At 42.1% G+C, this 13,830-nt stretch overlaps 1 protein-coding gene across 4 annotated transcripts in view; it reads right to left on the reverse strand.

Annotated features, from left to right (window-relative positions):
• GPM6B (glycoprotein M6B) overlaps nt 1-13,830 on the reverse strand; it is a 106,443-nt gene that overhangs the window by 34,881 nt on the left and 57,732 nt on the right. Inside the window, exon 1 of one of the 4 annotated variants that reach the window (XM_059839784.1) lies at nt 9,191-9,227. The exons of the other annotated variants lie outside the window; for them this stretch is intronic. Within the exon in view, the coding sequence (XP_059695767.1) occupies nt 9,191-9,212 (22 nt within the window). The 5' untranslated portion in view covers nt 9,213-9,227. Of the gene's footprint in view, nt 1-9,190; nt 9,228-13,830 lie in introns of those variants that run through there. 4 annotated transcript variants of the gene reach the window in all.

Below are 13,830 nucleotides of genomic sequence, written 5' to 3' on the forward strand. Positions count from 1 at the left end.
AAACAGATGCATCCTTGTCATAATATGTGATGAGACTGGGAGACATCAAGTTTATGCCTATGACAACACAGCACAAGATTAAGCCACAAAGAGAAAAAATTTAAAAAAAACCCAAAACTTTTAAGACTGATATTCAGCAAAAACCTGCTTGCACAGACCAAGTTGATTTAGGTAACCAGCAACCAGGGCAGGCAGCTAGTTACATTTGAGAAGTTCAGCCCAGCATTTTGTTTTTGCAGAACAAGATAAAAGTGAAAATGAGGGGAGGGGCTGAGCAGCAAGGGTTTCTGCTGCTAAAGCACAGCTCAGAGCCTACTGCCAAACCTCAGGATGAATAGCAGTGGAGGAAAGTATGTGAAGGCACTGCAGACCAAGTCACATTAACTGCAAAGTAGTTTAAAAAAAGGCTTAAATCTATTTTATCTAGGTATTAAAAAAAAAAAAAAACCCAAACCACACATTTAATCATTTTGCTCAGTCAATTAAAATAGCACAATTGCAGAAGTTAAAAAATACATTAGAATCCCTATTCTGTTCATGTGCCAGTTTCTTTTGAACATATATCTTTAATGTCACTGAATCTAGTTTACATTCCTGCAGGCTGAGAAGCTCTACCATAAGCTACAGCAAATTCTTCACAAGCTTTCAGGAGATGAATACACACTTGCCATTTCTACAAAGGCTTCACAGAGCTGTAATAAAGAGTGTTCTCACATAGCTGAAGAACAATTTGAGATTATCTATGAGATCCAAGACTCAGAAGTTAAAATACAGAGACTGTCCTTCAAACAAGACTGACACATAGTCCAAAGAACTAATTTTAAAGACAACTTGTAGAATACTTTTTTTTTTAATATTTAAGAGAAAGAACAAATACACGTGAAGCCACTTGGTGCAATGTAATTGCTCGTGCTCAGCTTTAAACCTGTTACCAAAGACTTGCTTATAAAACCCAATCCAAATACTTATGCAAAAGCAGGCTAACTTTTCATGTGGATAAAATCAAAGCATGACAAGTTTTCAGTTGTGTAGCAGTCATACATCTTGCAAGTACTTTACAAAAACTTAAAAACTGGGGTTCATTCTTTCAGATATACTAGGTTACTGGGAAAATGGAATCCAAATTAACAAATAACAGTGGAAAATCCCTGCACTTATACCACAGTATAAAACACAGACATGAGTCTGCACTGCACTTAGGGGTCTCAGTCTCAAATTTCTGTAAGAAAGAGCAAAAATAAAGGCTTAAGCATGGATAATGGTTATCTCTGCAGCCAAAGAAAATCACAGAGTTAACCAATGGAGCTAAGTCCAGTAGGGTAAGCAAACCTTAACAGTGTGAAGATGCCAGTGACTCCCCTAACAAAGCTTCATGAAGATGTCAATGACTGCTGCCAAGCTAAATGCCTGGTGACAAGCAGCAGGCAAAGGAGATGTCACTCACTTGTTGGGGTACATACAGTTCTCTGTCCAGCCTGCCTGTTTCCAGCTGGACCACTACAGTTACAGCCACGGCTGAGAATCAAAGGTAATAAACAGCCCAGATCCAGAACATACACCAGCAGCTAACATTTAGCTGGAACACAAAAGGAAAAAACAAGTCCCTTAGAAAGTGAGCAGATGGTTCTGTATGACTTTTCCAGTAGCTAGGTCTCATCAAGTTCTAGTCTCAAAGATAGCTGAAGAGATGTTAAGTCTACCAAAGAAAAAAGCCTGAAGAATTGTAATGAAAGTCAAAATGAAAGAAAAAGTTGATGTCTTAAGCAGGTGGGAGCTCCATTTCCACTTATGAAAGGCAGTCAACAGCACAGAAGGAAATAATTTTAGAAGTGATGGATTTTATTTAACTAATCGAAGGGCCTTAGTAACATTTTCCTGGGTTTTAGAAACTTGTATTTAAAAAAGAAAAAATCTGGGGAAAATATTTCAAAACTCTTGACAGACAAAATACAGGACTCTCAACCATTCCAAAGACTTCCAAGGAAAGGCAATAAAAATGAAAACAAAATAGGATACATTTGAAACTAAGCTGGAATGAACATCACCTCTTGCATCCCTCTTCTGTGAGGCTGCCTGAAGTAGCACCATCCTTTTGGCAAGCCAGAAAAAAATATGGTGACAAACTAGAGCCCATTTAGACCACAGTAGAAAGAGCATGGAAATAAAGAAAATGAAAGCAAAGACTTCCTAGCATCTCCCCCAGGAGGAATTTCATTAGGCAAGTGTTCAAAGCTCCAGCTCCAGTGGCTGTCCTCAGCTTCTACTCCTGCTCCACAATTTTATAGCATAGTTTTCTACAAGTGTACTGCATGGCAGGTTTCAAATGCTTTAACTTTACAATGAAGCAGCAAACCAAGCCTTTGAGTTACCCAGTCTCCATAAATTTTCCTCTTCATCAGTGGCAAGATCCTCACATACATGACTAGTACATGAAGCCTTCAACAGTACTTCAAATGCTCCTCCAGAATTTTAAGGGCTACATTTTTGACTTTGGCACACATAACCACCTATTTTTGGTCCCCCTGTCCATCACAACTGAAGGGAGGTTCTCAGCTATCATGCCTCTGCCTTGTATTGCAGCAGGAAAAAAATATGCTCAAGTCTTTTGTCTTTGTTGTCTGAATTCTGCACTTTGAAGACAATCCGATATACTTAGCTTTTGCTGTGAACCCTCTTCTCCAATACTGTTGTCAAAGCTTACTGCCATCTCAGAAAACTAACTGGAGCTTCTGAATACTTGGACATACTGAAATAGCATCCTAGATATTTATGTCACACTTGCCAGCACTCAAGTAAGAAGTGCCTCTTGTACTTGAAGAAGAGCTATTTCTGCCAGCAATTTAAAAGGCAGCAAAGGTATCATTATAATATACTCCTGTTAATACAGCTGTTCCATCTCAAAACACAAGAGCTTGACACAGGACTGGCATTGGGAGGCTACCTGTTGATTTTTTTTCTCTATAAATAAATGTCACTGAGTTCAGCCTTGACACAAACTTAGCCTTTTGCTCCACAAAGTCAGATTTAATCAGACAATTCTCTGTTAACTTTACATCCAGTCCTGATTTTCAAAATTGCCCTCCCACTCTTCACATAGACTTCAGCATCCCACCTACAATCTCTCATCTATTCAGTGCTCGTTTTGTTCTTCAGTCTTGGCTTCAGTCCAGTCTTTTCACAAAGCATGGAAAAAAGCAGGGAAATAAAAAGAAGTGCAAAAGCCTACAGCTCCCCAAAAAGAAACCAGGGGCACTCATTATAGAAGGGTACCTCACACTGCGTACTGGGGGTACATAGGGAAGGAGAAGGATGAAGAATCCTCCTAGAATGCCACAAAGGAGTCCATGCATAAACTACAGATGCAGATATGTGTGTGTATGTACACATGCAGAAAACACATATGTGTGCATATTCATATGTATATGAAGAAAATGCATACAATTAAAAATGTATTTTCATTGACCAGTAAACCATATGAGCACCATTGGAACTGCTATGAGGCATGCATACTAATTTACAGAGTCATGCAGTAGGTATTCAGTTTGATAGTGAATGCACAGCCATCCTAGCGTACAGACTGCTACAGACTCCTGCAGCTCAAAGTTTCAGGGCCAGGAACCAAGATAGCCAAGATCAGACTGGAGTCAGCAGCACAGCTAAGCCACACCTTGGGAGCACTGTTACCTGTTTATCTCAGTATCCCAGTTTGGAAAAAAAGCACAACCAGCCGCAGGCTCTGCCATACACTGCTCCAAGAGCAGCTCATGGATTGATGTGCATCAACTTTTTGAAAAGCCCACTGAACTCAAAAGTCAAAATGTTGAAATTAAAGAAAGCATCACAATAATGATTGGTATGAGGTACTGAAATTCACTGTTTGAGGTTTCAGCACCTTGTAAGTCACGACGACTGTAGCCATTTCTCCAAGATAGAAAATTCTCATTCTAGTGTAATTAAACTATACTTTGGAAAGATCCTAGACCAGTTCTGTCATGCAGTGCTGAACTGCCTGTTGAATTGCAAATGTAGTCTCTGTTCACACATAAGACACTAGTCATGAAATCCTCAGTTAAGACACTAACGAAATGGTCCCCAATTAATCACTGTATTCTTTGCAACAGCAGATATCCTCATTAGGAAAGCAGCAGGACATTAACAAGTCCCACGTTGAGAGTGTCCAATTAACTCATCGACTAAATATGTGCCAAGCAACTTCTCCAGTCTAGCTTTTCCAGTCCCCTCTTTCCAGCTGCAGCGATTGAGATCCCAGTCATGTCGAAAGCAGTGGTTCTTTTGCACTTTGCAAAGCCTTTGAGAGTGCCGCTGTGAACAGCAAACAACGCCGCTCAAGTGTTCAACAGGTCTTTCACTTGCGCTCACAAAAAGCTAAGTGTGTACTCGGGGAGTTCAGCACAATTAAGAAAAAAACCCCACCCCTCTACCTTTGTAAACAAGGAATGACTTAACCTGCTAACAACGAGTGTGGCTGGAGCTCCGTCTGGATCATGTCATGCCTCAGTTTTTGCCGAACCTCAGCAGTGGGTGATCCTGCATACAAAGTGAGCTCTGAGACAAAAGTGCTATAGGGTGAGTTAAGGACAAAGTAGCAGCTTTCAGCCTGGATTCCCAGATAGGCTGTCAAGTAAAATCCCTTGCCAGGGCAGGATTATTCCCTAGAGTATATATTTCCAACACTTTGTCTTGCCTAATTTTCTAAGTGTCTCAAGCTTGGAGCCCTTCAGTGTTTGGTGAGAAGAGCCATTCTGTGGCCCGGCAGGTTTTGAGGCTTGGTACAAAGGAGGGCTTGCACAATGGCCAGGGCCCCACTGCAGTCAGTGCAGAAGGAGCAGGGTCCCAGCCTCTGAAATGGCCTCCGTTCCTGCTGCCTGAAAACCACCCAGACTCTCTTTTGAGCAATGCCTAGTTACATCCCCATTTCTGTTTCTTTCCAAACGTGACATTCACTTGTTTCAAACAGCTGAAAGACATAATTTCTGCACTTTGTCATGACTCAGAGTGAAATTCATCTAGCATCTACTTTTCTTTATCTGTTGCTTGCATCATTCCCATCCCATTTTATTTCTACTCTCTGGTTTTGCACATTTGTAACCATTTATCTTGCACTTGAGATTCCCAGGTGTAAACACTAAACATTCTCTTCATGTGCTTCCTCTGGAGACACTTGCATTAGTTATTGAAAATGCCCTGGGCATTTTTGATTTCTGTAGTACTACAGACACATCTTCCATATATCTCACTACTACTGATTCCTGAAGTACAATTATCTGATCCACCTTTCTGCACCATTTGGAGAGAAAAAGAAAGGAGCTGAGGAACCAGGGGAAAAGATAAGGGATGTATATATTGAAAAGAAAACCCTAAAATTAAAACAAGAGAAAAGCACAAGGCAGAAACAACACTCAAGGCTCTGACTAAGGTTTCTTCTGTTGTCTGTAAGAAGAACACAATGAAGGAAAAAACCTACTACATCAAGTGTAGGTGAGGGTGACCAAAGGCATGTTGCTCAACATGGGACATTGCAGCTCACAGACTTGCCCACAGGTTGCAGAAAAAGACCATAGTTTTTCATACTTAGCCAAAATCACCCAGCCCAAACCATTTGTTCACAAGTTTATTAGTACAGGGAAGAAACTGAAGACCAGCCACAGCTTTAAAAGTATTTATAAGCACTTACTTCCACCCATGGTCTCAGAAACTAATTGTCTGTTCAAGTGTAGTACATACTTCTATCGCAGACAGAACACCACCAGATTGCAAACACAATCAAAAGCCCATTTTCTTTGTTTAATTTGCCATTAGTACACTGCAAGTTTATAGAGCCAAACAAACTATAACTGATTTTTCACTGCCACTTCAAACTGTTTCTAAGCAAATATCATAACATTATCAGATCGTCTATTTCACTAAAGCCCAAATTCTCTACAATAAAACAACACACACATGTTTAAAGGAAGACAGAAAATGTATTCCTGAGTAAACTGAGCATCTCCTTAGTTCTACACCAACAGGGCCCTGGGACAAATCCCATCATTTAAAGACCTTTTCACAACTTTAGGAGAGAAGGGAAAAAAACCAGACTCTAGGCTTTTAAACGTATCAGTCAGTATTTAAAGACTAGTGTTTAGAGATTTTTAATACATACCAAATACTGATGAATGCATTTATTTCAACCTCAAACATAACCATATAGATATGGTAACTGACTAAGTAGCTTTTCACAGACTCCCTTCTGTTGCACCACTGAAAAGAAAAAAGTCTTGCCAGTTGCAGCATCCCCCATTTCCCGAGCTGAAGGCGTCTCTTTGCAGAGGGAGCTCAGCGCCACTGCCCTGCACGCATCAGCAACTTGGAAAAGAACCGATGGAGGCCTTGTCACGAAAAATCTGTTATTTCAGCTTAAACTGCACTTAAAGTGAACAGAAAGTAGCTGTCCGTGTTACCCAGAGACAAACCCCAGGTCACGGGGCTGCGGGATGGGCGCTGGAGGCCGGTGCTTGCCCACGGTGGCCGCAGCCCCTGGGCCGGTCCCTGAGGCCGGCGCAGGCCCGAGCCCTGGCGGGGGGCCCGGCCGGGGCAGGCGGCGCCCATGGGAACCCGCCCGGGCCGGGCCTTCACGGGTGAGCGGGCTCGGCAGCCGCATTCAGCGCACAATGCCCGCAGCCGCGCTCCCACAGCACGGGCCTCCCCTGCTCCCCGCTTTTATCATCCTTCATATCTCAGCGATGACAGGCCTGAAAGGGCTTCTGATGGGAAATGTGCTTTGAATTAGCATATTTCCCCCTGCATACAATGGAGGCATTAAGCTGCTGCGTTTTGCAAGTCCAAACAAAAGCAGCCCAGGCTGTTTTTAGCAGCACTGTCTGAAGTTTTATTCTTCCTCTCCTTCCCGAGTTGCAAGCATATTTAACAAATTTTCACTCTTTCTGTAAAGCAGCCGATAAAATCTTATTATTTGATCGGTTTCAGAGTTTAAAAGACAGCCTTTCGATACTGCAAAGAGCAACGCGGTGTCTGCGCACTGCCTGCACTGAACTGCAGCCCAGGGTCCCCCGGAGAGAGCTGGCCTGGCTGCCCTCAACACTTACACAGACCCTGTCATCGAGGATTTCAGACCTCAAACACATTCACAACAATCCAGTAGAAAGGGTCCTGTATTCAAAGCTCAATTTTACTCCTATATCCTGGGCTCACTGTTGAAAATATCTGTTTTGAGATATGTATCTCACTGTTTTGAAATTGAGAAAGTGAAGCACTGTGCTGTAAGGAGGAGCAAAAAAAAAAGCCTTCTGTCCATCCTGGAGTTATCCTTTGGTTTAACAGGAGAGCTGAATCTCAGAAGTATCACCTTTACGAAATTACTTCAACCTAGAAAGTGAATTTCTATTTACCCAGGAAAAGAGGGCAAGAGGAACAAGATGGAAATGAGTTCAACACTGAAGAGGAGGAAAAAGCACTGCTGCATCAAACCATCTTTGGGCAATAGCTGCCAGGAGAATAAATCTACCTCAGCTTAGTGTGTTTGTCTGTAATTGCTCATTAACACAGCTGGACCATTAGGAAGCCAGTTTGTGGTTTTCTTGGTAAAGAGGCATGTCTGCCTTCCTCCTACATTAAACAGAATTTCCTCTGTGAGGAAGACATAAGATTACAAAGTCAAAATGCTTCTTACAGGAAGGGTTTGGTGGTTTGGGTTTGGTTTTTCTTCTTCTTCTTCGTTTTCCCTCTCCCAAAATTTCCACAGTATTTATGTAATCTTCTATATGTGGCACAGCTAAGAAGAAAAATCACACTCCTTAACAACATGAGATTACAGCAGAAAAGCAGAATGCCAATGAGATCCTAGGCAAGCAGCTTGCAAGTGAGGTGGATACAAAAGCTCTTCAGGAAAAAGCCTGGGTTGCAGCCTGCAGAAGGAGTCTTGTAGGAGAAACGTCTGCTTTGTTCAGACTCTTTTGTTCTGTTTCAGAGAGGATGAGCATCCATCTCTCCTCCTTGATTTCTTCTGCAGCAAAGCTCAAGATACTTAACAGTGTCTGCTGTGCACAAGCACTTTGCTCTCAACCATCCCCTGCCACGTGCCAAGCGCCCACGCAGCACCGTGCTGCCTCCCGCAGAGTGCCAGCCCGCACAGATCTGCCCGACCTGGCAGGAGAGGCATGTCACTCACTGGTCCCCACTGCAGTGACAGAGCTGCTGGCACTGGCACAGCACCCTGTCCATATGGCAACTGCGCAGCAGTGACTGAGGTCTGACTGTAGACATCCTCCTCCCTCCAGCAGGGACCCTCCCTTCTCCCCACAAGGTCCTCTGCAACACTGAGTGTCCACAGCCCAAGGGTCTGACCCCAAGAGACTCACACTCTTCTCTGATACACCAGCTCTGCCAGCTTGACTCTCAGGAAAGCTGTTTTGTAGTCTTCAGTAGCCACAGGTTCACTTTCAATGTGTTTGTTATGGGGCACTAAGGTATCTGGCTGGAGAGGACTACACATTATTTGGCAGTATTTCTCAACCACCACAGCCTTTAAAGGCTGGACGTGCATTTTCCCGTGCTCTGAGGCATTTCACAACTTGGTACCAAAACAGTAGACAATGCTGCCATGTTACCACAGGAAGGTCTAATGTCAAAGAAAAAGGAGAAGGGACTTAAGAAACCCTTCAGAGGCCTTCATTAGGTCATTAACAGATGGGTGAGAGTAACAAAACAGTCTAGGCAGGAGAAAAGAGGAATTAAAAGACCAAAATGGAGACTGGTTGTTTTCTCATTCACACTGGATGAGAACTTCACTTTGTAACCACTCCTTCTGAGATGAGTCCTTTGGAATCAAATGCCACAACAGCTCGACACAGAAAATGAAATAAAACAGATATCAGCTCCATTCACATATAATATTCCTTATTTCAACCCATGAGACTTGTGCTACATTTTCTCTGCATTACCCAGTTGAGGAGGGTTTGGTGAGCACCTAATGTTCAGCTAGGGTCAACCCACCACAGGTGGTAAGAGATATCCCCAGTAAACTCAGCAATGAGATTTTAGGCTTCTTAAGAGTGAAGGTCTATCAAAAGAAACGTCAGGTAAAACAGTGTCATAACTCTGAATTTAAACCAAGGAAAGAGAAAGCTGAGAAAAAAAAGCCCTCCATGTATTTAGAAATACTATCTCTCACCTGCAGAATTTCTCTTCAGCATCTTGGGGTGTGAAGAAGAAAGGAAGTGAATGAACTCAGACCAGGGTAAAGCAGTGCCTTTCATGTTGCTGACACCCAATGGGACCTGATCACAACATTCTCCAGTCCAGGAAATATTCTCAAATTTCATTTATTCTTCAGAATCACTGGATTCAGACCAGTAATGAATACAGAGCACATGCCGCCATCCGCTGTGGTGTTCTGGCACAGGGCAGCACCCTGCCAACAAAGGCACCACTTTTCCTTTCAAAGAGCTCCAGAAAGAGCCCTCTGTGCTCTCATGTGATGAGGCAGGCTTTTACAACTTGGATCACTACAGGGTATTGAACTCTGACAGTATGCTTACTGAGGGTTCGCTTGCTTTATCTCAGACCTCAACAGGTATGTGTGATAGCTAAGCTAAAATAAACCAGACTTATCACATTCATTTTGGCATCATGAGTCACTGTCTTGCTGAAACAAAACTACCTTCTCACCTCCACATTAAGTGCTGTTAACTTTTCCAGTATTTCACCTACTGCTGTTTTCTCCTGTACAAGTGCACAGCATAGAAACATCTCAGAATATGCTTCACGCTTCAGCATTCACTCAGAGGAGGAAGACACAGAGAATGCAGGATATACTATGCCTGCTCCCGTAGACAGAAATATTTTCTGGCCTTCTATATTAATCTCATGAAAAAAACCAAACCCCAAAACTACTGGCACTCACACAAGAGATTGATGTGCTATGAAGCAGGACAAGCTCCACACATTTCCTTTCCTGTCCTTTTAACTCAGTCTAACAAAACCAATTTCAAGGATCATTACTTTTTTTGCTACTTTCTAAACACTGCCCTGACTTGGGGGATCTTGCTGCAGGTATCAAGGCAGAGGTGATTTTCAGTCCTTTCAGGAAATGGTAGAAATTTGCTAGTCTGAATTTTCTGCTCCAAATGCAAGAGTCCCAAAACTTATTCAGACACACAGATGTTAAAGAAAAAGGTACCATGGCTTTCAAGTTTGTCCTTGGAGAGAGGATCAGGATCATAAAACAGAAAATTCCTTTCAGATCAAGCTTGGAAAGCAGAGAATGCCAAATACTGAAGAGCTGGGCCACCAGCTACAGCATGACCAAGATCAGGAGAGTGATGCAAGCAGGCATACAGCAGAGTGAGAGGAGAAGTAAATGCTTCTCCACATCATCCTACTGCATCCTAGTTGGAGTGCACTGGCGGTACAGAACCCATGATTTTACAGCACTGCAGTTTCCACAGGGATCCTGCATGGTCCCACACTTGCTGCACAAGCTGATCCCAAACCACGGAGAAACAGCCTGTGTGCTGCTACAGAGGGGCTTCCTCACAGAGTTGTACCATGAAGCCAAGAAGCCCAGAAATACTCAAGGGCCTGGATACTTATAAACCCTTTTCTCCCCAAAAGACACACTCCTCCTTTCTTTCTGCCTATGTTCTATCTGCAATGCAACATCACTACAGATGTTGAAAGAATTTTATCTTTCTTCTAAATAGACCAGAGAGAAAAAAAATTATATATATGTGTGTATATATATATATATATATATATATATATGTATATGTATGTGTGTGTGTGTGTATAGATATAGATATAGATATATGTAAAAGAATCCCAACTAAGCCAAGACATAGCAACTAAGTATGTGGGATGCCCTACAGAAGTGAAATGTAATTTTTCCACAGTTTCAATCATCTGGTAGTGTTATGCTGATCCTTTCTCATAAATATGGTTTAAGATTTTTCCTTAAGGACACAAAAGATATACTACCAATACAGAGTGGGCTCTACTTCCCACCCCTGCAAGCTGAAGCACTGTTATGGATACGCTCTGTAAATAAGCCCTGAGCAGTCCCACAGAAAAAGAGACTGCACCCCTGAAGCTGAGCAGATACTCAGAACTGCAATGGAAAAGGAAGACAAAAGAGTAGCCATTTGCATCTTAAAATATTCGTAATTTCTATTTCACAGATCAACATTTTACTTTTCAGAATACTGCTTCTCAGTGCTGGTGTAAGCCCTAAATTTAGAGACATGGGGAAAGAATTTCCATTCCTCTACAGTAAGAATTACAGAACATATTTCTGCCTCCATTTCTCCTTTGGACCACATTTCAGCCTGAATTTAACCACCTTGCTATAGCAAATAGTTGATGTATATGTAAGTGAATGAGATTGAAGAGGAAAGTATGTTTTTGCTTGGATACATGCCATTACAAGATAGTGTTGAAAAAGTAAGTACATAAACTGAATAGACTATCCTTTTGTGTTTGCTGAGGTACTTCACAAACGTAGGACAGGTGAATTATTCTTTTTGATGCATAAACTAGGCCACAAAAATTGCTTTCACAAACAGTAAAATCACTTTATTGATCTTCCTTAGTATGTGCCTAGATTTCCAGATGAACTCTTAGCTACAGGGGTCAATTAGATACTACAGATATCTTTAAACTTTACAAATTATCTGAACAGAAAATGTTAACAAATAAAATAGGTTACCATTCATGTGAGCTACATCTTTAAGGAGCAGGAAAGCAACTTTCAAGTTATGCTCAGAGGAACATTTCAGTAATTCTTCTCTGAATTTTTAGCTAAGCTATTTCTTTCACATTATTTTTGAAACTTTATAAAAGTTTTCTAAACTCTGCATGCTAATTAGATTCTAATCCAATTCACCAGATGTGGGCAGTCATCAGTACTCTTCACAAGACTGGTGATTCAAAAAAGAAAAAAAAATCAAAGTTGCTTCAGTTCCTCCTAGCAAGGGAGCACTCTTCAGAATTTTGCTCTTCACAATTTATCAACCAGGGCCAGAAGTGAGCAGCACAGGTTACATTTCTACCTTACACTGAATTTCTCCTCTCAACAGTTTCTGTATGCTCTCCTGTTTATTTTTGTTTGTGCCTAAATACAACATCAAAAGCATGAACTATTTTCAGCTACAACAGCAGTATTTCAATTCTTACCAATTTATTTGACAATGCTCCTTTTTGGAGAGGATTTTACATAGTGAGAGGCAAATGGAAATAGAATTTAAAGTGTGATTTGGTTAAGACTCACATTGCACTTAGGAAATATCCATGCAGCAGGGACAACCAGCAACTATGACATTACATTTAAACACTTTCACCCAATACTTACTCATTAGCATCCTTCTGGAATTCTGCTCATTTTAAGAAGTTTAATTCTTTTGCTTTTAAAATAAGTACGATTTCCTAATACACGATATGCCTGAAATGCTCTCTGACAAGCTCTACCAACACAGTCAGATTTTTCCCACTTGCACTTTCACTTTGTTTGAAGGCATGCATTGTCAGCCTCCTCTGCCTCCACCTTTCCTTTCCTACATTATGTGCAGCACTCATTTGTTTCAGATTATAAAAAGCACTAGGATTCTGAAGCCACTAAAAAGAAGTTGCCAGCATATGGGATCTGTGGGAAATTTGATCCAGTAGGTGAATAAGACTTAACTTTAGAACTGACAGATAGAAGTTTCAGATATTATTACTATAGAATTGGCTGCATTTTTCCTTTTACAGTTACGCAGAAGAACTGTGGCCACTGCCCTTGCAAAAAACTGCAAGAAACCTGTTTTTTTGGGGTTTTTTTTAGCATTGAGACAGATGGCCCTGGCTTCAAATATAGAAGACCTTCCTACACAAAACAGAGGTGCTGGCACATGATACGTGGGTGAAGGATATTCTGGATACTTGCCTGGGAATATGTGTTCCCAAGAGGTGAAATAGGATAAGAGAAAAAAGGAGATAAAAAAGAAAGCTAAGAAGGAAGAGGGAAGAAGGAAGGAAGCACCAAAGCATTGGGTTTAGAAGGCATGGTGAAACATGTCAGTGACAGAAGAAAATGCAAAAAGCATGACTTTCTGATCAGATGGGGAGTGCATATGTACCTTTACATGGGGATTCAGATTACTGCATTGATCACTGTTTCTGAATACTAAACGGGGCTTGAGACTGAGAGCAAGAAATGACTTTAGTCCAGATGCAGGAGGTGGCAGAGCCCTTCAGACTCCATCCACCTCCCCATGAGTGGGAAAGCAGCACTTCAAGTCTTGCAGCAGGCAAGGTCATGCCAGACCCTCAATGGGTTTCACCCCACAAGTGGACCACTTCAGGATCCCTAACTGGAGGCTCTCCCATCCAAGCAGCAACCCCGAAAGTCCTATTCTTGCTCACAGTGTTCCGCCCTGTCGCCTGTCACAGCCCTGGGCTCCCGGTCTTTGTCTCCCTCCTGAATAACTCCTCCTGCTTTCAGCCTGTGCTTAATCCTCCAGGAAACCTCATTCTCCAGAGAAGAAGAGTGCTTCTGTACGTAATCTCCAGACAGCAGCTGTGACCTCGGCACCCAGAAAGGCGATCATTGTGCATGACTGTGGTAGCAGGGGTGAACTTCCCCTCTCCCCTCCGCCACTCATTTAAGGGCTGCTGGAAGCGCGCTGTCACTTTATACGCACACACTGCCAGCAGTGATTTTCTCTGGCAGCTGTGGGTACTTGTCCCTTCACCCTCATTGCAGGCTACCCTCAGAATCCGCACAACCATCTATTTTTTTATTTTTTATTTTGCTTTTTAAAGGATTGAACTTCCCAC

This window comes from Haemorhous mexicanus, chromosome 2 (genome assembly GCF_027477595.1).
Source record: "Haemorhous mexicanus isolate bHaeMex1 chromosome 2, bHaeMex1.pri, whole genome shotgun sequence".
Classification (NCBI taxonomy): domain Eukaryota; kingdom Metazoa; phylum Chordata; class Aves; order Passeriformes; family Fringillidae; genus Haemorhous; species Haemorhous mexicanus.